Below are 27,479 nucleotides of genomic sequence, written 5' to 3'. Positions count from 1 at the left end.
AACTTGGTGCATGTATAAATTAATCATGTCCATGCTCTGAACTGTGAATGCTTGAAAGATGTGATTACTCGCTGAAATGGTTCAGCAGTGAGGACAATCAAATGAACTTTCATCACTAGTTGGGGAACTATATTTAAAAATCAAATACAATTACTTTTGGTTAAATTAATTCCTGTTCATTACACAATACCAAATCCAGAATAGCATTCTCCTTGGTGGATTCCACAACATATTGCTCTAAGAAACCATTTCTAATACATTCAACAAACTCTCCCTTAAGGGTACCCTTGCCAATTTGATTAATTCAGTCTTTGTACAAATTAAAATCACCCATGTGTATTGTTGCCCCCAGTATTTACTGACTTATACTATACACCACTGCAGAACAGTACAGGGACCTATAGATTACTCCTACAGGGACTACTTTTTCCCTCACTATAGCACTGATCTCTTCCTTCACTAGCAAAGCTACACCACCTCCTTTTCCTTTCTGCCTATTCTTCTGAAATACTGAATACACTTGGATATTCAATTCCTGAACTGGATCTCCTTGTAACCATGTCTCAGTAACTGCCACCAAATCATATCCCTGTTTCTATTTGTGCTGTTAATTCGTTAACTTTCTTCCTAATGTTTTGTACCTTTATGTTTCTTCTATTATCAAAGTTCCCTACTCTTGTATTATTGCTTGCTGAAAAATGACATTCACGCACTCTGTCCCTTCCTCTTATTTTCTGGTAACAATCCGCTTCATCACTAACCTGCACTCCTACCTTCTTCAATTTTGATTTTCTAATTTTTGATACAACTGAACCCTCTCCCCTTCATCTCCCACCCCCCTATTAGTTTAAAGCCCTATCTAAAGTCCCAGTTATCTGGTTTGCCAGGACTCTGTTCCCAGCATGATTCAGGTAAAGACTGTCATGGGAACAACTCCCTCCTTCCCCAGTACTGGTGTCAATATCCCATGTATTCAAATCCATTTCTCCCATACCATTTGAGCCATTTACCTTTTTAATCTTATTGACCCTGTGCCAATTAGTTCATTGCTCAGGTAGCAATCTGAAGTTTATTGCCTTTTTGGTTCTGCTTTTTATTTAGCCCCTAACTGCTTATATTCTCTCCACAAAACCTCTATTCTTCTCCTACCTATGTTGTTGGTATTCATGTGGACCATGACAACTGGATCTTTACCCTCCCATTCCCAATTCAACTGCAGCCCAGGTGAGATATGCTGTACCCTGGCACCAAGTAGGCAATACAACCTACAGAACTCTCAACTGGTCACACAGAACACTATCTATGCCCCTAACTATACCATCCCTGATTATGATTACATTTCTCTTTTCTTCCCCCACTTAAATGGCTCCCAGCACTGTGGTGCTGTGGTCAGTTTGTTCATCCTCCCTACAGTCCCCGCTTGCATCGAGACAGGGAGCAAGAATCTCAAACCTGTTGGACACAGACAAGGGTCTAGGCTCCTACAACCTCACCTCCTGGATTCCTTCGTCTGCCTCACTTTCTGCCATGACCACTGGCTATGTCAAGTTAGTTAATTTAAGGGGTGTGACTGCTTCCTGAAACATAGCATCCAGGTATCTCTCCCCAACTTTGATGTGGCTCAGTGTCCGAAGCTTAGTCTCCAGCTCATCAACTCAGGCGGATTCCTTGAGCAGCCAACACTTACTACAAACATGTTCATCAGGAACCACAACAGGGACAACCAGCTCCCATATCATGCAGGCATACCTATTTTATTTAATTAATTTTCAATTTTAAAAAAATTCAACTTTTTTTTTAGCTTCTTGACCTGTAAAATACTTCTCATTATCTGAAGTGAATTTAGAATGGGTCAAGGTAGCAGTTACTTACCAGCCAATGAAACTGTTTCCCTTAATTCACTCCTGATTGTTTTTCAAATTTAGCCTACTTTGTTTTGCCAAAAAGTCCTCTACTAAAACTTATATAGCAGCTCGCTTCTTTGGCAACTGCTTTCATCCATCCAGTCTCAAAATTCTGGGATTTCCTCCCACAGCTCCCCACCTTGCTCTCCTCCTTCAAGATCATGGTTTAAAATCTAGCTCAAATGTGAAAGGCTAACTGAGCTTAGTGTCTCAGGATTTTCCAGGCCCTGGAACTCGTTTTCAACAGAAAACATTCACTTGAAACCTAGTCCAATGCATTGAAATGAAGACATCAATAAGGATGCAAAGAAATAATTCTACATGCAAGCTTAAACTGAAAAATATGGCAGAAACAGAAAGGCAGGAAAGTGATGCTAAATATTTTTAAGACGCGGGTTGATGGCTTTTTGATAAGCGAGGGGATTAAGGGTTATGGGGAGAGGATGGGAAAGTGGAACTGAGCCACGACAGATCAGCCATGATCTTATTGAATGGCGGGGCAGGCTCGAAGGGCTAGATGGCCTACTCCTGCTCCTATTTCTTATGTTCTTATGATACTGGAGGAATGCTTTATAGGATATGGAGGCCATAATCAAGAATTTTATCACTGGCAGATTTTGCACGGCATTGTTCAAGGTAAGCTGGGGAATTTGCATCTTTTTGGAGGAAGATTATGTTATACACAATATATATTTAGGCATATCCATGCCATCAGAATGGTGCCTGATCAACTAAGTAGTACGCTGTGCTAGATTTGGTTCTGTGCAATTAAGCAAGATAATTTACACAAATCAAAATGACAAATAAATACAGAGATAAAGACATTCGACTGGAAATTAACTAACGTTAAGTGGCAAAGAGGATGGTTTGGAAGAACAAGAAGTTCAAAACAGCAGACCAGATATAGAAACTCTCTGAAGACAGAAGCGAATAAAAATATATTAAATACATTCCAACAGAATGTATATGATCGATTAGGCCCTAGTAGAGGTATGACTTTTGTATTTCAGTTTAGTTATCTATATTCTTAAAAACTTGAAAAGAAAAAAAGTCTCACCTTTTTGCGGATATATGAATTTGAGTTTTTCAACAGTTTTTCCACCTCTCCAGCCAGATCTCTACACATATCTGATGATCCCATGCAGCCCAGTGTACACAGAGATAGCCCCTGGACAAACTGTGTGCTGTGACTCAAGTCACTGCAGAGAAACACAAAATGTATTGACAGACTTATAAAACAAGCACTAATTCCAAAATTCACAACTTTAAATCAGTTACAAGTATAAAGTGTTAATAATTGACTAACAACAAAACCAGTACGGTTTGGAAATAAAAACAGAGTTCCAAAATGCGTTATGTACACCCAATTCTTTCTCAATCACCACCTTGAAATTGCTCAGCACTCCTCTATCCTGTTCAGCGACATTTTCTAATGCCATCCTGTGTACCAGTCAGCAGGGCTCACGTGGCAAGCAAGGACATGATTGATTTTCTTTGCCTCTTTCAGATTAGTTAGTAGGAACATTTCACCAATACCTATTCCAAAACCTTTTGTAATTTTTAAAATCCCTATAAGATCAAGCAAGTCTTCTCTTTTCAAGAGAAAAAGAAATCCAACCCGTCTATCCACATATTTCTGGTATCACCCTCTCCAGAGCTTTTTATGTTTTTAATAATATGCTGTTCAGAATTATAAAGAACTTGCATTTTGCAGTATTTTTCACGACTACTAGATGTCTCAAAGCCCTTTACAGACAATAAAGTACTCTGTTGTAACTTACGAAATGCAGCAACCAATTTGCACACAGTCAACTTCCACAACAGCAACTCTCATCTGGTCCTATTCTTCAGGATCTAATCTTAGTGCAGGAATGGGAAGCAATAGCCTGGCTATCTCCTCCAATTAAATATCGGGAAGACTGATGCCAATTTCCTGGTTTCTACTCCAATCTCCATTCCCTAACGGCTGACTCCATCTCTGTCCTTGGTGATAATCCAAGACTAACCCAATCTGCTCACAAGATTGGTGTCATATTTGACCACAAGAGCAGCTCATGAATGGTTACTTGTGGCATCACTAAGACTGTCAATTTCCACTTCCATATCATCACCAGACTGCGCCACCTCAGCTCATCAGTTGCTAAAGTACTCATTCATGTGTCCATGATCTCTAAGTTGACTATTGCAATGATTCTTCCTGTTCACCACATTCTACACCCTGTAAATATGACAACATCCGAAATTCTGCTGCCCGTGTCCAACTTATCTCGAGGTGGGCCTGCCTATCACGAGTACTTGTTGACTTAGGCACCTGCTCAAACAATTCCTTGATTTTAAAATGCTCAACCTGGTTCTCAAGTTCCTTCATGGCCCCATCCCTCCCTTTCTCTGTGATATCCTCCCATAGGGCCCAACAGCCCTCAGAGATTTCTTGTTCATTTAATTCCAGATTCTTGAGCGTCCTCAATTGTAATTAGTCCTTTATTGACAGCTGTCTAGGATCTCTCTACTCCTCTTTGCCATGCTTTACTCCTTTAAGGCATTCTTTACGTCACATTAAAGGTGCTACATGAATGCAAATTGTTGTTTAGTGGGGATTCCATTATTTTCTTACTGGTTTATAGTTCCTGGGACATGTTCTATCTCCTGTCTTAAATATAGGCATGTCAGCTACCTGTCAGTCTTCTCGCACTACACGTTTCTCTAACGTATATTAAAATACATAACGTTTCTGCGGTCTTTTCCCTAGATTTAAAAAAAAATCAGACAATGGGCAGAATTCTCCCCAAAAAATTCAAAGTGTTGCACTTGTGAAAACTGGAGTAATTCATGCTGGTTTTTTCAGTGTGTTCAGAGAAGAATCTCCCACACTCTGCACTGTTGATGCCACCAGCGTGAATATCATTAAATTTCAGGGTGCGGGGCCTATTCCCACTGGCGAGGCAAAAATCAGCACACTGAGTGTGTCACTGAGCATGCACTGATCTGTCAGTGCTGAGATCGGCGTGTGCGAAGTAGCCCCACACTAACAGCCTCCGACTGCTGGCCAACTCAATCGCTGGCCAGCCTTGCGACCTCTGCAACTCCAGCTCTCCGCCCCATTCATGGCCCGATCGCCCCCAGTCTTTGGCCATTCCTAGGTCCAGCCCCGAACACCCCCCTTCCCCCCCAAAACTCCTCCCTCCCGGCCTGCTGTGATCTCCAGCACCCCCTCCCTGCAGTCCTGACACCCATCCCCCCTGCTGTGCAGACCTCTCCACCCACCCTGATCACTGGCCTCCCTCCTTCCCCAACCAATCCTTATGCAGTGTGGCAACAGACTCGCCATTCCCTCTGATCATCCCCTTGGCCCTGCTCCCATGGGGCAGGGTCTGGGGATGGGGCCTATGTCCTGGGCATTGGCACTTTACCCCTTGGGCAGTGTCAGGCAGCGCAGATTGGCATTGCCAAGTTGCCTATGCCCAGGGGGCACCAGACCCACTACCCAATCCCCTGGAGGGCTCTGATTTACCCCCCCCCCCGCTTCACTCCAGCAGGGTTGGGCCGCTAGTTCTCAAAGTGGGGAGCTAGTATAATCACTGGATGAAACAATGGCGGGATGGAAGAGGCTAGTGGGCCTGGAGATTGTTCTGGGCCCGCTAATCTCATTTAAATTATATGGAAATTATTTAAACCATTTCCATGTCTCCCCACCGATTTCTAGTGCGGAGCAGACGTCACCAGAAATCTAGCACTGAGATATGCTATTGCCTGCTGCGAGGTTCTCCCAGCCTGCTGCACTAAAAATTAGAGCAGCAGGATGGTAGAATTGCCCCCAATTTGTCTGGATCAGGAGCTTTCACCATCTTCAAGTTTAACGAGCTAAAGATCTCATCTTATTTTAAATGGAATGGAATTATCTCATCTTATTTTAAATGGCAGATGGAATTTAATCCAGATAAATGTGAGGTGATGCATTTTGGAAGAACTAATGTAGGGGGGAGCTATACAATAAATGGCAGGGCCATCAAGAATATAGAAACACAGAGGGACCTAGGTGTGCAAGTCCACAAAGTGGACTTTGTGGACTTTTCTCCTGAAAGTGGCAGCACAGGTGGAGAAGGTGGTGAAGGGATATGTATGCTTGCCTTTATAGGATGGGGTATAGAGTATAAAAGCTGAAGCCTGATGTTGCAGCTGTATAGAACGCTGGTTAGGCCACATTTGGAGTACTGCGTCCAATTCTGGTCACCGCACTACCAGAAGGACATGGAGGCTTTAGAGAGAGTGCAGAGAAGGTTTACCAGGATGTTGCCTGGTATGGAGGGTCTTAGCTATGAGGAGAGATTGGGTTGACTGGAGTTGGTCTCCCTGGAAAGATGGAGAATGAGGGGAGACCTAATTAGAAGTGTACAAAATTATGAAGGGTATAGATAGTGGGAAACTTTTTCCCAGGTCAGAGGTGACGATCAAGAGGGGTCACAGACTCAAGGTGAGAGGGGCGAGGTATAACTCTGATATCAGAGGGATTTTTTTTTATGCAGAGGGTGGCAGGGGCCTGGAATGCACTGTCAAGTAGGGTGGTGGAGGCACACACGCTGGCATCATTTCACAATTACCTGGATAGTCACATGAGCAGCCTGGGAATGGAGGGATAAAAACGAATGGTCTAGTTGGACCAATGCGCAGCACAGGCTTGGAGGGCCAAAGGCCTGGTTTCCTGTGCTGTACTGTTCTTTGTTTTAAATGCAGTTTCCTCATTTCTAACCTTATCTTCTAGTGTCCTGCTGACCTGTCCCAATTCCCTGGTAATTACTGAAATAAAGTAATGATTTAATATGTCTGTCATTATCCAGCATTGCCAGTGATATTAAGGGGCACTATTTCCAATGAACCTTTCCTTTTGTGTGCCTCTAAAACATTGCATTATTTTGTTCTATGTTTGATAATTTAATTTTATTGCTTCCATTTCCTCTCAATCAATTCTCTTATAATTTATTTGCACGTTCTTTTGGCATGCTCTCCCCTGCTATCCATACACATCTCCTTCCTTACCCTTAATTTCCTCCCATATCTTTATTCATCTAGGGTAACTCACTGGTGTTTGGCTTGTTCTTTTTTTCTGGGTCTTGTTGCAGTTTTAAATATCTTTCTCTACACCCTAGCTAAGACTGTAACACTACATTCTGCACCCTCTTCTTTCCTTCTGTATAAACGATATGCTTTGTCTGCATAACATGCAAAAAACAATACTTTTCATTGCATACCAATATATGTGACAACAATAAATCAAATATTTCCTATTGGTGTTCTACATCATTGTCCACCAATAGTGTTGTCCATTTTATTTTCTCAAGTTCCATTTGTGCCTTACTTGCATCAGTTCAATTATCTTAAAAATACATATATTTATTGCCTAGATGTGCCCCAATTTTTATTTTTATCTGCTCTGGCTCGTTCCAGATTGCTAGATCTAGCAACAAATGTCCCTACCTTGGGCTTCTTGCACATTTGATAAGAAATCAGTTCTGTACATTTGGCTTTCAGATCAGTGTACAGCATTGATCCCTAGATGGGATGTGATTGTCAAAGCATTTTAGGAATATTGGTGTTCAAATAGTTTATTTCTACACTAAGGTTTCTTTCTTGTCTGCGGAAATCTGTGCTTATACCTGTTCAGATCTCTACAGTTCTCCTCTTCTATTCATCACACTGGCCATCATTTATTGCAGTTCATTCCAAAGTTCCTAGATGGCTTAATGGGTCTGAACAAGATTTCAATACTCTGACATGCTGCCATTTATAATACTATGACCTGTCAGCTTTGAGTGAAACCTTTAATATCTATTATATTTCACACTATTGAAATGTTTATTTAGTAGCTCTCGCTTAATCTAAAGACATTGCCCAGAGAAGCAATAAGTAACACTTGCTGGTGGTCTCAGGTTGAAATTGGCAGGTCAGTCATTGGGTATCCAAAGTCCCTGAGACTGGAGAATACAAAAAAAAATTAGCCAAGTTCCTTGCTTCTGATTAACCAATATACATGTCAGGCAAAAACAGCATCAGGTTGGTTATATGTATGCCACAATCTATAAGATTACTGACCAGCACTGTCAGAGCTCAAAAATGAAGGAAGTTCACCCTAATCAGATATTGTAGACCTTCTGGCACCAGAGAAGTTATACCAGAATCTTCAGGAATGGAGGGAATAAAATTCAGGAAGTTAATTTATTCCTCACACAAATAGCTAGAATTAATTTCAAACTAGTGGGCCAGGTTATGGTGTGATCGCAAATGAAGTTTGAATGGAATGATTTAGGACCAAGTACATTAGCACCTACTTCTTAAGGCAGTTTGTCATCAATAGGTGAACATCTTGTCTCTCGTCTAGTAGAAGCATAGCTCCGAGGTAACCAATCCGTTTGTCTGTGAATCTCTGAGACGCTATTAGCTTTAAACATTCGAGCTGTACAAAAGTGAGAAAAAAATAAATTAAACCTCAAATTTTAAAATGTGGCTTGACCCAAATCAATAGGGTTCTCCCACTTCAATGATAATTTCCTTGGTATTGCAATATTGTGTATTCCTAATTTAAAGCGTGAAGAGGCAAACATGATATATTGAACTTAAAGATGACTGAACAGTTTAATTGCTAGCATATTTCCCCTCCACTACACAACTCTCACCCGCCACTCAAAATTCACCAAAACGTCTTTATTAATACCTCCTGCTTTGGTTTAGCTTCCATTTTCTTTCTTCATACCTTAAAGAGCTTTGGATGCATTTTTTATGCTGAACGTGCTGTATAAATCAAACTGCTGTTACTTATTTCAGAAGAGGAAGACAGATTTTGAAGATGCCCATAAAATTACCCATATCTTTAGATCAGGTCTGTAATGTACACAAGTTCTTTAAGTACACTCATCTTATGTTATTGCACTTGAAGCAAAGGCCGGTATAATACATTTATAAATTTGCTCCTTGAGATGATTTCAATACTAGTAAAACAGTTTCCTATGCAGTGCATTCCACTTGCACAGCTGTTCACTAGTTTAATAGTTACCACTTGGAAGGTAACTTCCAGTAATGTCACAACATTGAGCTGTTCAGGTTTATAACTGCAGCTGTTATGTTTTGTTGTTCAGGTCCACTCCCAGAGGGAGAGTATCACATGCCAAGAAGGTGTATTTTGTAGTGTGATGCTAACTGGTTAATTCATATAGGCATTCTACTACTTATGCAGCATGCCAAGCATGACATTGCCATAACTAATGCTATGTTCCACCTGAAAGAAAAATGCAAGACAACCTGGCAAAACCCACTATCTGAACACTTGCATCTCCTCAACTATGTGCTGGACAGACAGAAGGGAAAGCTGACGACAAAGGTAACTCAATACGTGAGCAGACTACTGGTCAGAATACTGCCTGACCTACATTGAGTTGAATCTAAATATGAAGCCAAAACATCAACTTGCCAGGTACAGCCAAAGCAGGACGTGAAACTCAAGAACCCTACTATTGTCTTTGCTACACAACTTGATACCACTCTTCAGTTTGAGTTTCCTTTGAGTAATGTAGAAGATTATGAAAACAGTTCCGTGATCAGATCTTCAGGACTTCAGTAGCAAGTGCAAGGGCCAAGACATAATACGAGAATGATGAAAACATCGGCCACTTTCTTGTGCAGAAGCAGCTTGAACAATTCTTCCAGAAAACCCACAGTCAGCAACCAAGAATTGATAACAAGTTCCAGTGTGCATTAAGAGACAAGCTGAGAACACAAAAGCTGATTTGCTGCAACAGCTAGCTGAGATCTCGATTTACAATGTGTTGAAGACCGTAATCTGGCCCATCTACCACAACTTTTGCTTCTATCCTAATTGCTGATGAAAATTAATTAATCGCTGATAAACCAGCATTACAGAAAGGTAGGAGTGCTTCACCCATCTCAGAGACTCTCACATCTTGCAGATTTTCTGTATCAATGGAGCAGTAGTCGGAGAAAGAAAGCCTACTTTTTTCTTCCTTCCATGAATAGATGATAATAGCAAATAAACCAACCTAACAAAGCAAAGCCTCAGCCAGGTGACCTTCCAGCAGAGATTGGGAAGAGTTTGTTATGTGAATCCTTACAATCAAAGAGCATCAGAGATCAGGAAAAACATTCCCCACGATCTCAAGGATGCTAATACAAACATCTGGAAGTAGAATGGATCCACGGTAACTATAAAAAAAAAAGAGTCTTCCCTCAGGAAAAATCCTTACAAAAAGGTCCTGTGAAATTGTTTACTAGACAGTACAATAGATGATGCCCTCCTGGAATCATTGTGATTTTAGGGTCAGTTGATATGGCACTTCCAGCAAGATAATTACAAGAAAAAGTACAAAGAGCAACATCATGTGCTGTTCAAACACCTATCTAATGCTTTTGATAGTAAGAATCAACCTGGTTTAGGCCACTTCCTCTCCAATATATGCCAACCAAACAAGTTAAATCAAAACTCTGTCTGCTGCATGATCGCAGTCTTAAGACTTGGAAGATGTGCCTGTGGTGGGGTATCCAATGTTTTTATGGTAACCAGTGGTATAAACTAAGGATGCATCATGACTTCCCATCTCTTCATTCTTTTCTTTGCTATGGAAACCACCAGATATATACCTGCAACCTGGTTTTCTCTGGGTACTCCGGTTTCCTCCCACAGTCCAAAGACATGCGGGTTAGGTTGATTGGCCCTGATAAATTTCTCCTTGGTGTCCTGGGATGTATAGAGTTAGAGGGATTAACAGATAAAATATGTAGGGATATGGGGGTAGGGCCTGGGTGGGATTCTGGTTCCATTCCAGGAAACTCTTCAATCTATGCACACTATTTGCCTCCATTAAAGATAGAGACAGTAATCACAGAGCTTCTATACACAGATGGCTGTGCTCTAGCTGCCCATAACAAGGAAGATGTCCAAACCATGGCAAATAAATTATGGAGTGCTGCCAATAAGTTTGATCTCCAAATCACTGTCTCCAAAACTGAGGTTATATTTGAGCCAGCACCAGGCACATGCTATGAAGCATCAGATGTTACCACTCATGATACCAGTTGTCAAGATCATACAGAAATTCTCAGCGTGATAATGTGCACTCTAGAGATGTCACTATTGATGGAGATATCACTACAGGCATCCAGAAAGTAAGTTCTGTCTACAGCTGACTCCATGTTGGTCCCTCGTAACACCACGGCATTAAGCTGAAGGCTAAAATCAAACTTTACCAGGTCTCTGTCCTTACTACCCAGCTGTCTGGCACAGGATCTTGTGCCTGCTCCAGGTACCACATCAAAGCTCTGAACATTTCCACAAAAACTGCCCAAGGTTCAACAATAGAATTCAATGCAGGATAAAAACAAAGTTCTTTGTCACATTGAGCTCACATGCTCTCTGGGTAATTTACCTTAGTCAGGCAAGCCATGTCTCAGAATCCCTGCAGTGCAGAAACAGGCCATTCGGCCCATCGAGTCTGCACCGACCACAATCCCACCCAGGCCCTACCCCCATATCCCTACACATTTTACCGGCTAATTCCTCTAACTTACACATTCCAGGACACCAAGGGGCAATTTTAGCATGGCCAATCAACCTAACTCACACATCTTTGGACTGTGGGAGGAAACTGGAGTACCCAGAGAAAACCCACAGAGACATGAGAAGAACATACAATCTCCACACCGACAGTGACCCAAGGCACAACTGAACCCAGGTCCCTGGAGCTGTGAAGCAGCAGTGCTAACCACTATGCTACTATGCCGCCCTCTCGCATGGATGATTAAAGAATCTCCAAGTAGACTTTCTATAGAGAACTGTTTCATTAAAAGTGGTCAGTACAAACAATAGAAGGACAATCCTTAAAAAAAAGGCCCACAAACATCACCATTAAAGATCATCAGTTGGGAAAACATCTATTAGCCCATGTGCAGACAAGCACTGAAATTTAGTTCAATATGTTTCACGAACCATCTACATCCAACTTGCAGCATCTCGTGCCCAGACATAGAGCAGCTGCAGATGTTCCCCTAAACACCAACAACGGCAACGTAGACTGTCAGTCCTGTGGACATTTGTGCCAATCTTGCATCATACACTTATTACACACATATATAAAAGAAAAGGAACACTGGCAGAGGATACGTGCAGAGCTAACATACATCTAGAAAAGAGACAAAACAAGTCCAAGAGTAGAAATCAGTTCCTTCAACATTGATGGCCAGAATTAAATATTTACTTACTTTATAGCAACACCCAAAAACTGAAGTATGATAAAGACCAACCATTATATATTGCAGAAAGGTGGTTGCACTTGACTAACCATTAATTAATATTTTTGGAGTAACAGTAGACGAGGGCAATGTAGTGCATGTTAATATATTTAGGTTTCTAAAAAGCCTTTAATAGGCTCATGACTAAGATTAAAGCAATGTGGATACTGGGCACAAGTAACAGAATGAATAGCAAGCTAGCTACTAAACAGAAAACTATGTACAAGTAAGAGTAGTTTATTCAGACTGGTAAAAGTTGGGGAAATGGTATTCCATAAGGATCAGGACCATCATTTACTGAAATAATTACAAGAACAATTTCAAAATTTTCTGACAATATAAAAAGGGAGAATAGTTAATACCAAGGAAAATAATGATGAAATACAGGTTGATTAATAAACTTACAGAATGGGAATGAAATTGGCAAAGGGTTCCCAATATAAATGATGATATGCTGTGTTTTAGGTCTATGGGCCATAAGTACAAGATTGTGACTATTAAATCTAATAGGGAATTCGGGAAAAACATCTTGGAACTCTCTACCATAAGGAATCATTGAGATTAGTCGCATGGGATTTATTTAAATGGAAGCTAGATAAGGGAGAAAAGAAATATGTTGATATGGTTAGGTGAAATAGAACAGCAGATTTGAGTTGTTCAAGGACTAAAAAGGAGCTACGAAATGTCTTTGGCCAGCAGGATTAGGGAGTATCCCAAGGCATTTTATACAAATATTAGGAACAAGAGTATATCTAGGGAAAGAGTAGGCCCACTCAAGGATAAAGAAGGGAGGTTATGTGCAGAACTACAGGAAATGTTTGAGATCCTTAATGAGTACTTTGCATCGGTATTCACCAAAGAAAGGGACATGGGGAATGCTGAGGTTAGGGAAGAGTATGTGATTATTTTCAGGCAGATCAATCTAATGAATGAAGTAGTGTTGGGTGTCTAAAAGTAAGACAAGTCCCCAAGGCCAGATGAGATCTATCTCAGGATACTGTGGGAATTAATGTGTGGTGCCACACACTGTCAGCAAAATCCATTTACTATTAAACCAAGTTGGATTTTTCTCCTCCTGTACATATCATTGTATTTGTATATTTGTAACTTTGCACTCAGATCCTCTTTTAAGAAATTAGCTGGAACCTTAACAGCTTCCTCTTTGGCTACAAGCAAGGTTCCAAAGGATTGGACTTGGCTAATACTGTTCCTTTGCTTAAGAGGGGAAGTAGAGTTAATCCAGGTAATTACAGGTCAGTGAGCCTGGCACATTAGCAGAGAAGCTGTTGGAGAATATTATGAGAAATAGGATTTATTCGCATTGGGAAGTGAATGGACTTGTTTGTGATAGGCAACATGGTTTTCTGCAGGGAAGGTCATGTCTCATCAACTTGAGCGAATTTTTGAGGAAGTGACAAGAATGATTGATGAGAGAAAGGCTGGAGATGTTACCTACATGGACCTCAGCACGATGGCGCAGTGGTTAGCACAGCTGCCTCTGAGCGCCAGTGACTCAGGTCTGATTCCCAGTTTGCGTCATTGTCTGGGTGGAGTTTGCATGCTCTCCCCATGTCTGTGGGGGTTTCCTCTGGGTGCTCTAGTTTTCCCCTGCAGTCCATGCTGGTTAGGTATATGGCTATGCTAAATTCTCCCTCAGTAAACCCAAACAGATACTTGAGTGTGGCGACTAGGAGTTTTCACAGTAACTTCTTTGCAGTGTTAACATAACCCTTCTTGTGACATTAATAAACATTAAACTTTAGTAAGGCATTTGACAAGGTCCCTTATGGCAGGCTGATACAAAAGGTGAAGTCTCATGGGATCTGAGGTATGCTGGCTAGATGGCTTGGTCGTAGAAGACAGATAGAGGTAGAAGGGTGCTTTTCAGAATGCAGATCGGAAAACGTAGGTGGTCTGATCAGTACGTTTGCGGATGACAAAAATTGGCAGTGTTGCAGATAGTGACAAGGATTTGAAAGGATATAGCAGGATGTAGATAGATTGCAGACTTGGGCAGACAAATGGCAGATGGAAGTTAATCCAGACAAATGAGAGATGATGCATTTTGTCAGATCAAACGTAGGTGCAAATTATACAGTAAATGATAGAACTGTCAGGAGCATTGACAGAGAGATATGGGTGCACAGGTCCACAGATCCCTGAAAGTGACAAAACAGGTGGATATGGTGGTCAAGTCAAACAGCTTGATTGCTTTCATTGACTGGAACACTGAATATAAAAGTTGGCAAGTTATGTTACAGGTGTATAAAACTTTAGTTAGGCTGCATTTGAAATAATATATGCAGTTCTGGTCGCCACACTACAAAAACATGGATGCATTGGAGAGGGTGCAAAGGAGGTTTACCAGGATGTTACCTGCTTTTAAGGTTTTTAGGTATAAACAGAAGTCGGATAAACTCAGATTGTTTTCACTGGGAAGATGGAAGCTGAGGGGCGATCGGATAGAAATCTAAAACATTATGAAGGGCATAAACAGGGTGGAGAGTCAGAGGCTTCCCCCCGACCAGAGTGGAAGGGTTGACTACAAGAGGACACAGGTTTAAGGTGAGGGATGATAAGGTTAGGAGAGGCGTTTGGGGAAGTTTTTCCACACAGAGGATGGTGAATACCTAGAACGCACCGCTAGTCGAAGTTGCAGAAGCATGCACATTAGCAATGTTCAAGTTGCATCTTGATAGGCACATGAATAGGAGGTGAACAGAGGGATAGAAATCATGTATCAACTTGGCAGGCCAAAAGGGCCTGTCCCTGTGCTGAATTGTTCTTTAGTGCATAAACTCCAGTGTGGATCTATTTGGTTGAACATTCTGTTCCTGTGCTGTACATTCTATGCGAGGTGGTATGAAGGAGAAAAAAGGGAGACCGCACATTAAATTGAAAACTATACATCAGATGGAGCAGCAAATGAACACAGGGCACATTAATCATTAAACATAACACAGGATAATAAGACCACTAAAAAACATTGACAAAGCAGTGGAGTTCATTTACAAGGGATATACTTGAGAAGCAGAAACATTTTTGACCCTGAGTGTTGTACAGAGTCCTACTTTTCATATTTTAAAAAGGATAAGATGACACTGGAGAAGGTACAATAAAAGAACAAGAATGATATTGGGAAGTTATACCCATCAGGAGAGACTGAATAGGATAGGGGAGTTCTCTGCTAAAAGAAAGGAAGCCCGAAGGGATCTTTAAAACCATGAAAGGATTTGATAGGGTAGACGTGGAAATGATGTTTTCACTTCAGTCAAAAATGCAAGATATTCACCAACAAATCCAAAAGAATTCAGGAGAATCTTTTTTTATCCATAATTAGAATGCTACCACATGGCACAAACGTTTGACGAATTTATTGGATTTCTATGAGGATGTGACTTGTGCGGTAGAGGGGAACCGGTGGACGTGGTGTTTCTAGATTTTCAAAAGGTGTTTGATAAGGTGCCTCATAAAAGGTTGCTACAGAAGGTTAGGGTGCACGGAGTTGGGGGTAAGGCGTTAACGTGGATAGAGGATTGGTTGTCTAATAGGTTGCAGAGAGTTGGTATCAATGAGTGCTATTCTGATTGGCGGTTGGTGACTAGTGGAGCGCCGCAGGGATCGGTGCTGGGGCCTCGGCTATTTATCATTTATATAGATGATCCGGAGGAGGGGGCTGAGTGTACGGTGACGAAATTTGCTGATAACACGAAGATGAATGGAAAAGCAAATTGCACGGAGGGTGTGGAAAGTCTGCAGAGGGATCTGGATAGGCTGAGCGAGTGGGCGAGGACCTGGCAGATGGAGTATAATGTGAGCAAGTGTGAGGTTATCCACTTTGGCAGAAATAACAGTAAGAGGGATTACTATTTAAAGGGCAAAAAGCTGCAGCATGCACAGTGCAGAGGGAGCTGGGGGTCCTTGTGCACGAGTCACAAAAACCCAGTCTGCAGGTGCAGCAGGTGATCAAGAAGGCTAATGGAATGTTGGCCTTTATAGCGAGGGGGATAGAATATAAAAGTAGGGAGGTCTTGCTGCAACAGTACAGGGTACTGGTGAGGCTGCAGCTGCAGTACTGTGGGCAGTTTTGATCGCCGCACTCGCACAAGGCCTTGGAGAGAGTGCAGAGGAGGTTCACTAGGCTGATACCAGAGATGAGGGGGTTGGACTATGAAGAGAGACTAAATAGACTGGGTCTGTACTCGGAGTTTAGAAGCATGAGGGGGGATCTTATAGAGACGTATAAGATAATGAAAGGGATGGATAGGGTAGAGGTAGAGAGATTCTTCCCGCTCAGAAAGGACAGCAGGACTAGAGGGCACAGCCTCAAGATAAGGGGGGGGCAGTTTAGAACGGAGTTGAGGAGGAACTTCTTCACTCAAAGGTGTTGAAGTGGTGGAGGCTACCTCGCTGAATATATTTAAGTCACGGGTAGATAGGTTTTTGATAGACAGGGGAATTAAGGGTTATGGGGAGAAAGCGGGAAAGTGGAACTGATCCACTTCAGATCAGCCATGATCTTACTGAATGGCAGGGCAGGCTCGAAGGGCTAGATGGCCTGCTCCTGCTCTTATTTCTTATGCTCTCATCAAGTTGAATAACTATTTAAGATGAGACTAGATAAACAGGTGAGAAAGGAATAGAAGGTATGCTGATATGGTTAGATGAACAGGCGCAAGAAAATGTTCGGAGCATGACCACCAGCATAGATGCTTCTATGTTTTTGAGGAATTAATGAGCAAAGATGCAAATTCAAGCAAGGTATCAGCCTGTATAACATGAACTATTACTTCCACGAGGGACAAAGGAAAAAAATTGAAACAGGAAAATCAAAAATCTATATTATTGGTTCATTAACAACAACAGGCATTAACAAACAAAACCCAAATGGAAATAGGAAAATCATAATTCAGGAAACACAGATCGGAGTAGAAGAGTGGCAAATAGAATTCAACCCAGAGAAGTGATTAATTTGGTGACAAACAAGGCAAGGGAATACACAGTAAATGGGACATACCCAGAGACTGAAAGGAAGAGGGGGACCTTTGAGTGAATGTCCATAGATTGCTAAAAGTAGGACAGGTCAAATAGGTGACGCGGTCAATAAGGAATCATTTCCTTTAACAGATGAAATGTGGGGGCAGCACAGAAGTATAGTGATTAGCACTGCTGCCTTAGCACCAGAGACCTGGATTTTATTTCAGCGGTGGATGACTGTTCATGTGGAGTTTGCACGTTCTCCCCACATCTCCATGGATTTCTTCCTGGTGCTCCAGTTTCCTCCCACAATCCAAAAGACTTGCTGGTTAGGTGCATTGGCTAAATTCTCCCTCAATGTATCCGAAAGGGCACTGGGGTGTGCGGCAACTGGGGGATTTTCACAGTAACTTCATTGCATTGCTAATGTAAGTCTACTTGTGACACAAAGTTTAAAACTTTAAAATATACAATATAAGAGAAAGGAGGTTAATCCAGACTTGCATAAATCTTTAGTTTCAAGAACTTGAGTGCATTGTTCCGCATTAGAGAGATTAGACAGGAGATTTACAAGAATGTTGTGTGGTTAGGATCCAGAATTCACTGTCTGAAAAGGTTAGAAGCAGAAACCGTCAACTCATTCCAAATGTATCTGGATATCTGCCCGAAGTGCCATAACCTGCACAGCTAAAGACTAAATAATGGGAAAGTGAGATTAGGTGGGGTAGTTTGTTTTTGGCTAACAGGTATATGAGAGGCCAAGCAGCCTCTTTCTTTGCCATAAACTACGACTTCCATGAAAATTTATTTATCATAACATACCTGGCCAAAGTGTGCTGGGTATCCAAGCATATGCATGTAGATAAGTTTTGCTACATTTCGACAACGGTAGGTGTTGTCTTCTTCTCGAAAGGATGATCTGATGAGTGCACACTCTTTCTGAATGACTTCTCGTTCTTCTGCTTGTGTTCTGGCAGCACGAATAGTGCGAATCAGTTCTCGCAATCGAACAGGAGCTGGCATCTTGCTGTAAAGATAAAATTAGTTATCGTTGGCATCAAATGGATGCAGGGTACAAAGGACAGGCATTTGACTCAATAGATTGTTTCAAGGGGCTGATGGTTAAAATAACTTATAGTCCTCAGAAATATCTTATTGATTAATTCTGCAATGACCTTTTAATGGTTAAAGCATCATCTTAAATGTTTTCATTCCTAACTGCTGGCAATGGTTCTGCTTAATGGTGTACATACACAGACTGGAATTACCCAATCCAGTTGTGATGCATTTAACGATCAGACAGCCTGTTAGCATTTAGGGTCAACCTGGAAGAACTCAGCAGGGCACAATGTGGCTTTCACAGTCAATGGGAATGCACCCAGGCAAGTTCCAGCTCCTTTGGGAGGGGAAAGGGGACAGGGGAAAAAAGATCCAATAGGAACCACCTAAAAAAGCATTCTTCTAAAATGGCTACATGTGTTTAACCATCCATTCGAATTGTTCTGCACAGATAAAGACAAACTCACCAAAAAGTGTAGCACCAAATGCTTGCTTCTTTTGAATGATCTTTGAAATCAAGCCAGCTGACTATCAGCCGGTAGTTATTTTCCAGACGTCGCTGGATTCCGGGGAAGTGCCGGAAGATTGGAAAACGGCTAATGTTACGCCGTTGTTTAAGAAGGGTGCCAGGCAAAAGGCGGGGAATTATAGGCCTGTTACTTTAACGTCTGTTGTAGGTAAAATGTTAGAATCCGTCATCAAGGAGGAAATAGCGAGGCATCTTGAGGGGAATTGCTTGATAGAGCAGACGCAACACGGTTTCGTTAAAGGGAAGTCGTGTCTGACAAATTTACTGGAGTTCTATGAGGATGTGTCTAGGGCGGTGGATAGAGGAGAGCCGGTGGATGTGGTCTTTCTTGATTTTCAGAAGGCGTTTGACAAGGTACCTCACAAGAGGTTATTGCAGAAGGTCAGGGGGCATGGAGTTGGGGGTAGGGTGTTAGCGTGGATAGAGGACTGGTTGTCAAATAGGAGGCAGAGAGTGGGGGTCAATGGGTGCTATTCGGATTGGCGGATGGTGACTAGTGGAGTGCCGCAGGGGCCTCAGCTATTTACCATTTATATAGATGATCTGGAGGAGGGAACCGAGTGTAGGGTGTCGAAATTTGCTGATGACACCAAAATTGGTGGAAAGGCAAATTGTGCAGAGGGTGGGGAGAGTCTACAGAAGGATCTAGATAGGCTGGGCGAATGGGCCAAGAAATGGCAAATGGAATTTAATGTTGGCAAGTGCGAGGTGGTCCACTTTGGTAGGAAGAATGGTAGGAAGGATTATTACTTACGTGGAGAAAAACTGCAGCAGGCGACGGTGCAGAGGGACCTCGGGGTCCTTGTGCATGAGTCGCAAAAACCCAGCTTGCAGGTGCAGCAGGTGGTCAGGAAGGCGAATGGGATGCTGGCTTTCATAGCGAGGGGGATTGAATATAAAAGTAGGGAGGTCTTGCTGCGGCTGTATAGGGCATTGGTGAGGCCGCAGCTGGAGTACTGTGTGCAGTTTTGGGCGCCGTACTTACGCAAGGATATTTTGGCCTTGGAGGGAGTGCAGAGGAGGTTTACTAGGCTGATACCGGAGTTGAGGGGGTTGAGCTATGAGGAGAGGCTGAATAAATTAGGCTTGTACTCGTTAGAGTTTAGAAGAATGAGGGGAGATCTCATTGAGACGTATAAGATGATGAATGGGATGGATAGGATAGAGGTGGAGAGACTCTTCCCGCTCAGAAAGGATAGTAGGACTAGGGGGCACAGCCTCAAGATAAAGGGGGGGGCGGTTTAGAACGGAGTTGAGGAGGAACTTCTTCACTCAAAGGGTGGTGAATCTCTGGAATTCTCTGCCCGTTGAAGTGGTGGAGGCTACCTCGCTAAATATTTTTAAGAAGCGGGTTGATGGGTTTTTGATAAGAGAGGGGATTAAGGGTTATGGGGAGAGGGCAGGAATGTGGAACTGAGCCACGACAGATCAGCCACGATCTTATTGAAATGGCGGGGCAGGCTCGAAGGGGTAGTTGGCCTACTCCTGCTCCTATTTCTTATGTTCTTATGTTCTTAAGATCAGCAGTAATATAATCATGTCCTTTCCATTGTACGAACACAGCCTTTTTCCCTTCAATACGCTCCAAGAAAATTTAACATTAAAACAGAATTTGAAATATAAATTTTCTGAGCAAAAGATATGCAGTTAAAAGGACTGTAAACGACATATTATGAATGAGGTTAATTCAAAGAATCTTGCCAGACCTGCAATTTCTGATTTTCAGGCTTCATAGGTATTTCCAACAAAGATGTCCTCATGGACTCGAACTAATTTGCTAACATTCTCAGCCAGTGATATTTAATTTAAGGAACATACTACACTTGGGGAGGCAGAAAAAAATCCTGTCAGTATTCTTGTCCAGCAGAAAAAACAAAAATTCAATTTCCTTACGACATTCTTTCCTACAGACTTTTCTCTACCCCTTTTATGACTGCTGCTAGATCCATAAGCTCAGATCGCTCCCTGGTAACTCAATTAGACAGCAAAATATCAGCACTATGGTGATATCACAGCCTTACTCATTTTGTTAATCAGATATTCACACGCACACTTTCCAATGTGTAAGGTTATGAGTAAGAACCCTGATCTTTGTACTCAACCTAGTCCAGGAATGTTGAAGTATAAAACTAGCATCTCTCATCCATGTAGCTGAATGATAGAAGGGTGGGGCATTCATTCCTCTAGCTGAGGGAGCCCAAGAGCATTTTTTTAAATTTCAAAGCTCAAATTGAAGAGGCCACATATTGTTAGCACACCAATTTCCAGAGTACATTTAAATCTTAGCATTAGGCAGTAAATTCAGCATATGCTGACTAACTTTTTACCCCCGTTTTACTGCAGATGATCATAAATCACACAACTGGAGTTTGAGAATCCTGGAGATGGTACTTCTCATCAAGTCATCATAGAATGGCCAAATCATATCAATCAGCACTGAAGCTGCAACTGGTGTAGGAAATCCCGAAAGCTTGTGAGTTTACTATCAAATAAATTGGTTGGACTTTAACCTGGTGTTGAGAGACTTCTTACTGTAGGAATTCTGATATATGGAACAGCCATTGGGATATTACGGATTTGTTTTGGCAAGTTGCCACAATGCTTCTTGATAATGCACATTGCTGCTACTGTAGCATTCTTTAATAGGGTTCCTACCAAGCTTTGATCTGGATGGTATTGAGCCTAGGAGTGTTGGTGCATCACTCAAACAAGAATCGTAGAATCCCAAGTGTGCAGAAGAGGCTATTCAGTCCATTGGGTCTGCACTCTCTTTCTAATAGAGCATCTTACCCAGACCATTTCCCCCAGCCTATCTCTATAATCCCACACATTTACCATGGCTAATCTAACCTATACATCTTGGAACACTAAAGGGAAGTTAGCATGGCCAACCCACTTAACCTACACATCTTTAAACGTGGAGAGTATTGAAGCACAACTCTACTTGTGTATAGATCACACACAGGATTTGGGAAATCAGACAGTGAGTTACTTGGAGTTCCCAACATTTGATTTGCTAAGATTGTCATAGCATTTATATGGCTGGTCCATTTAAATCTCTGGTCAACACTAACCCCCAGGATTTGATGGTGGGGGAAATTCAGTGATTGCAATGCTGTTGAATGTTGAGAAAGTATCAGAATCTTGCTTGTAGTACATGGACTTTCCCTGGCACAAACATCATTTTCAGTCTACATCTCAAAATTGTCCAGGTCATGCTACATTCAGACATAGACTGCTTCAGTATGAGGAGTTGCAAATAGTACCAAACGCTGGTGGCCCTCAGTGAAGATTCTCACTTTTGAGCTTATGTTGGAGGGAGGATTACTGATGAAACATCTGAAGATAGTTGGACTGAGTCCAAGGAATCATATTCAAAGGATTCACCGCTGTCATTTCTAGCATGTCACCAAACAGATCTTCACCCCAACCTGTCAGCATTCTGAAGGGCTTGGTTCCTCCCCAACACCATGGTCCACTTCTATCACCCCCAACAACTCAACCCCTTCCCACATCATTTCTCATGCAACTGTAGAATATTTAAAACCTGCTCCTTTACCTCCTTTCTTTGCGTTATCCAAGGTCACAAACACTCAGGCGAAATAATACTTTGCTTGTACATCTTAAATTTCAGTCTATCTGTTGCTCACAATGCGGTCTCCTCTACATCGGGGAGACCAAATGCAGACTGGGCAACTGCTTTGCAGAACACTTTCACTATCCACAAGCATGATCTTGACCTTCTTGCTGCTTGCCATTTCAATTCACCACCTTGTTCTCATGCCCACATTTCTATCCTCAGTGTGACACAATATTCCAGCTCAAGCTGGAGGAACAATACCTCATCTCCTGATTTGGCATTTCACAGCCTTCTGAACTTGACGAGTTCAACAACTTCAGACCATGAACTCTGTCCTCCATTTTGATTTTTACCCCAACTGCATCTTGTTTGCATACTTTTTGCTTTTAGACAGCACTAATTTTTATTTTGTTGTTAACACTTACTCTGGATCAAAGCATTGTTTCTTTACTATAACCATCATCACTCCCTTTGCCTTCGCCCCATGACACTGTTGTCATTTAATCTCCCCCACTCTAACCTATCCCTGACTTCTTTTGCTCCACCTGCCCCTCAACCATTCTTTAGCAGCATAAAATTCATCAGGTCCCTACCTTTTCAATTCCAAAGAGATTATATTGGACTCAAAACATTAACTCTGCTTCTCTCTTTACAGATACTGCCAGGCCAGTTTCCCTAACTCTTGCTCCTTTGGCTTGATGTTAATAGAGTAGGGATATGCTGAGCTATGAGGTTACAGATTATGGTTGAATACAATTCTGTTGTTGTTGAAAGCCCACAGGATTTCATAGATGTCCTGTTTTGAGTGGCTAGATCTGATTGAAAACTAATCCATTCAACACAGTGGAACTGCCACACAACATGGGGGTGCTCTCAACAGCCATTCAATCATTATGGCACAGAAGGGTACTCTTTCTATGGAGCTCAAGCTGGCTTTGTAGAGAATCCAATCAATCCCATTCCCCATTCCGATTTTCTTATGCAATTCCCTTTTAAAATCATTGACCCTAGAAGACTGCAAGATCCAGGTCATCACTACAACTAAGTTCTTCCACACATTTTCCCTTTATCTCCTTTCCAAAATCTTAAAATTGTGTCTCCTGGGTTCTGTATCATTTACTGAAGGAAACAGCATGGCAGATATGTTCTTTAGAACTCAGTAAGCTATGGTGCTACCAAGGCATACTCGTTGATGGAAATTGAAGTCACTCACTGAGAATACATTACATGCCTTTGCAGTCTTCAGTGTTTCTTCCAAGCAGTGTTCAACATGAATGAGTACTACTTCATCAGCTGAAAGAGGGTAGTAGGTGGTAATCAGCATGTTGAAGTTAAATTTGACATTAGTACGCTGGGAAAGATAGAACAATGTAATAATCACATCCAGGAGTTTCTACTGCAGAACTCATTAAAAGGTTGTTTTGAAAACATAGCCAAGGATCACCAGATAGAAATCCTAACTGGTTTTGAAAAGCAATGCACACAGCATTGCCCTGTGAGGACAATGCTCAAAATTCATTTCACATTGTGCCTCACATTCAGGGAAGAGAACATATTTCATCCTATTATTTTGGACCGGATTTAAATCCACATCAAGGGTGAAAGAACATTATTCAAATACACTGCACCATCCATATACCAATAATAAGTCTTAGAATTCCCGATGGTGTCTCGGACAGTTTTCTAACAGATTTGCAGACTGTCCCCAGTTTAGTATTTCACAAGTCAAAAAAACGCAAGGGATAAAAACTGTTCCTGACCAATCTTTCTCCGTACAGGAAACATAGCTTTCAGCATTCAGGAACAAGAAGGACCAAGTCAGCAGACAGACCAGAAACCATGGGGCGGTACAGTAGCACAGTGGTTAGCACTGCTGCTTCACAGCTCCAGGAACCTGGGTTTGATTCCCGGCTTGGGTCACTGTCCGTGTGGAGTTTGAACATTCTCCTCGTGTTTGCGTGGGTTTCCTCTGGGTGCTCCGGTTTCCTCCCACAGTCCAAAGAGGTGCAGGTTAGGTTAATCGGCCATCCTAAAATTGCCTTTAGTGTCTTGAGATGCGTAGGTTGGAGGGATTAGTGGGTAAATATGTAGGGGTATAAGGATAGGGGCTGGGTGGGATTATGGTCGATGCAGACTTGATGTGCCGAATGGCCTCTTTCTGTGCTGTAGGGATTCTATGATTTCTATGAAATACATCAAAAACGTAGGTACATTTTAAATTGGCATTACTGCAAAATAAAAACAATAGTGTTCATGATTTCAGCTGTTTCTTGGATTCCAAGTGCCTCAGCAAATCAGCATATGTCAACACTGTTTTGAGTCTCAACAGACCAGATCAGTACAACCATGCAGTTAACTCGGCTGTGGTAAACATACCTTGTCGGCCGCAACATCTGTGGTTCAGGGAGAAAAGGGAAACATTTCTGAAGGAGGAAAAGGGTTAATGAATTTTGTACCTAGAGTACATCATAAACATAGCCCTTCATCATAGCTGAGCTTTCCAGGCTTGTATTGCTTCTGGCATTAATGTAAATTATTTGTGCGTGTATTATATGCTTTAACTCTTGTTTTTATAATGGCAGATAGTTTAACGTGGCTGTTATTTTGTAGACTTTGCAAATCTTACCTATTTGTGTTAGTTGGACATGGTTACACCGATGGTAGTTTACGATACTGGCTTTTGACAGCTGCTGATGGCAGATCGCGATACCAACTTTTAACAGGAAGAGTCCTGCTGGAACAGCCGCGATTGCACAAGTAACTTGAAGGACAGGGATGCCAGTACTGCCGCAGAAGGGTTTTGAAACGTGACCAGATTGAAGCCTGTGTCATGACTGCAGTTGCCAGCTGGACTGTGAATCGTGATTAAATCAGGGGACGCATCACGACCAAGGAAGGAAAAACCAGAGTTCTGGCTGGAATGGGAAACTTGTCTCGTGATTAACACTAAGACTCAATGTATAATTGCCTACTTGTGTTTGTGCTCTATAAGAAGTCTGGTAGCCCATTGTAAGGAATGAGTTCTCCCAAAACTCTGGAATAAACACCACGGTTTTGAAATAAAAACCACTGTAATTTGACTCACTAACAGTCTCAGAGGTATTATTCAGTGAACTTTGCTGGAAATACCATTTCGCTGGTCATCAGCTGAGCTCAACTGAATATAACTGTGAGATGCCCCATGCTTGAATAGCCTGCAAACAATTACCAGCTTAGCTCATAGCTGTTGGCCTGCTGACACACCTATAGAACTTGCTAATATTCCCTGCCTTGCCTATTAGTTAAATATTTACTGAGGTCACAATACACTTGCGCTGTGATCTCACACGTGAGTGGATTCTAGAGGGGTATTAGCACTGCTAGCATTCTTAATTAATCCTTAGCTGAGTTTGAAAGAACCTTCTTTATCAACATTCCCATCTATTTCCTCCTCTGCTGCACTGCTGTCTCTGCCCTGCCTCATATCACTGGTTGCTTAAAGCCTCATTCACGTTGTCTCTAAATTGACCATTCCAATGTCTGTGGACAAAAAATGCTGGAAGTACTCAGTGGTCCAGGCAACATCTGTGGATAGAGAACCAGATTTAATGTTTCATGCCTGAGCTTTTGTTGTTATTCATATTTCCAGCATCCACAGTAGTTTGTGCTTGTATTCCAATGTTCTGCTAATCAGCCTACCATCCTAAATTTGAGATTATCCAAACCAATGCTGGCCATATCCAAACTTGCAACAAATCCTATCCATTCATCACCTTCCCTGTTCTCTCTGACCTTTTATTGACTTCCAGTCAGCAACACGTCAAATTTTAAAATTCTCATCCTTGGTTTCAAATTCATCCATGGCCTTGCCCCTCTCCGTCTCTAATCCACTCCAGCACTATAATCCTGTGTGATCTTTGTGGATTTCTGATTTTCATCAATTCATGCTGCAGCATGCTATGGTGCAGAGGGACCTGGGGGTCCTTGTGCATGAGTCGCAAAAACTCAGTCTGCAGGTGCAGCAGGTGATCAAGAAGGCAAATGGAATGTTGGCCTTTATAGCGAGAGGGATAGAATATAAAAGTAGGGAGGTCTTGCTGCAATTGTACAGGGTACTGGTGAGGCTGCAGCTGGAGTACTGTGTGCAGTTTTGGTTGCCGCACTTGCGCAAGGATATATTGGCCTTCGAGGGAGTGCAGAGGAGGTTCACTAGGCTGATACCAGAGATGAGGGGGTTGGCCTATGAAGAGAGACTAAATAGGCTGGGTCTGTACTCGTTGGCGTTTAGAAGGCTGGGGGGGGGGGGGGGGGATCTTATAGAGATGCACAAAATAACGAAGGGGATGGATAGGGTAGAAGTAGAGAAATTCTTCCCGCTTAGAAAATATAGCAGGTCTAGAGGACACAGCCTCAAGATGAGGGGTGGGGCAGTTTAGATTGGAGTTGAGGAGGAACTTCTTCAAAGAGTGATGAATCTCTAGAATTCTCTGCCTGTTGAAGCGGTGGAGGCTACCTCGCTGAATATATTTAAGTCACGGGTAGCTAGGTTTCTGCTGGACAGGGGAATTAAGGGTTATGGGGAGAAAGCGGGAGAGTGGAACTGATCCACTTCAGATCAGCCATGATCTTACTGAATGGTGAGGTGGGCTCGAGGGATTGGATGGCCTACTCCTGCTCCTATTTATGTTCTTATGTACCACTGATAGCCATGCCTCAGCTGACAAGGCCTGAAGCCTTGCAATTCTCTCCCTAAACCCATTTCTTTGACCAAGCTGTTTGTCATTTAATGGGTAATGCGGTTCGCTGTCAAGTTTAGTTGATAATGTTCCTGTAAAACATGTTGGGACATCGTACTATATTGAAGATGTTGATTATATATGGTCATTGCCCTTGCAAAATTACAGCCCAGTGCTTTAAGAGGGGAGAAAGGTGACTTTAAAAAAAAAATCAGTAAATGTCATACATAGCTAGAATAGTCTCAATGGTGCAGAAGGAGGCCATTCAGCCCATCAAGTCTGCACTGACTCTCCTGCAGGGCAACCCACCCAGGCCCTATGCCCATAACCCCACGTATTTATCCCGCTAATCTGCCTAGCCTATTCATCTTGGGACACTAAGGGGCAATTTAGCATGCCAATCCACCTAATCTGCACATTTTTTG

The 27,479-nt window shown here is 42.2% G+C and overlaps 1 protein-coding gene across 4 annotated transcripts in view; it reads right to left on the bottom strand.

Moving 5' to 3' along the window:
- The window catches only part of LOC145353998 (AP-1 complex subunit gamma-1-like), a 116,054-nt gene that overhangs the window by 74,937 nt on the left and 13,638 nt on the right, over nt 1-27,479 (bottom strand). For 2 of the 4 annotated variants that reach the window (XM_080205066.1, XM_080205067.1), the window contains 3 exons: nt 17,994-18,198; nt 8,228-8,352; nt 2,962-3,103 (listed from right to left, as the gene is read on the bottom strand). In XM_080205066.1, coding sequence (XP_080061192.1) covers nt 2,962-3,103; nt 8,228-8,352; nt 17,994-18,194 — 468 coding nt within the window. In that variant the 5' untranslated portion in view covers nt 18,195-18,198. Of the gene's footprint in view, nt 1-2,961; nt 3,104-8,227; nt 8,353-17,993; nt 18,199-18,697; nt 18,757-20,278; nt 20,379-27,479 lie in introns of those variants that run through there. The other 2 variants (XM_080205068.1, XM_080205065.1) reach the window with 2 other exon arrangements.

The sequence above is a fragment of the Carcharhinus amblyrhynchos genome, chromosome 16, assembly GCF_965287045.1.
Source record: "Carcharhinus amblyrhynchos chromosome 16, sCarAmb.v2.hapA, whole genome shotgun sequence".
Classification (NCBI taxonomy): domain Eukaryota; kingdom Metazoa; phylum Chordata; class Chondrichthyes; order Carcharhiniformes; family Carcharhinidae; genus Carcharhinus; species Carcharhinus amblyrhynchos.
This window is presented reverse-complemented; position numbering and strand designations above follow the sequence as displayed.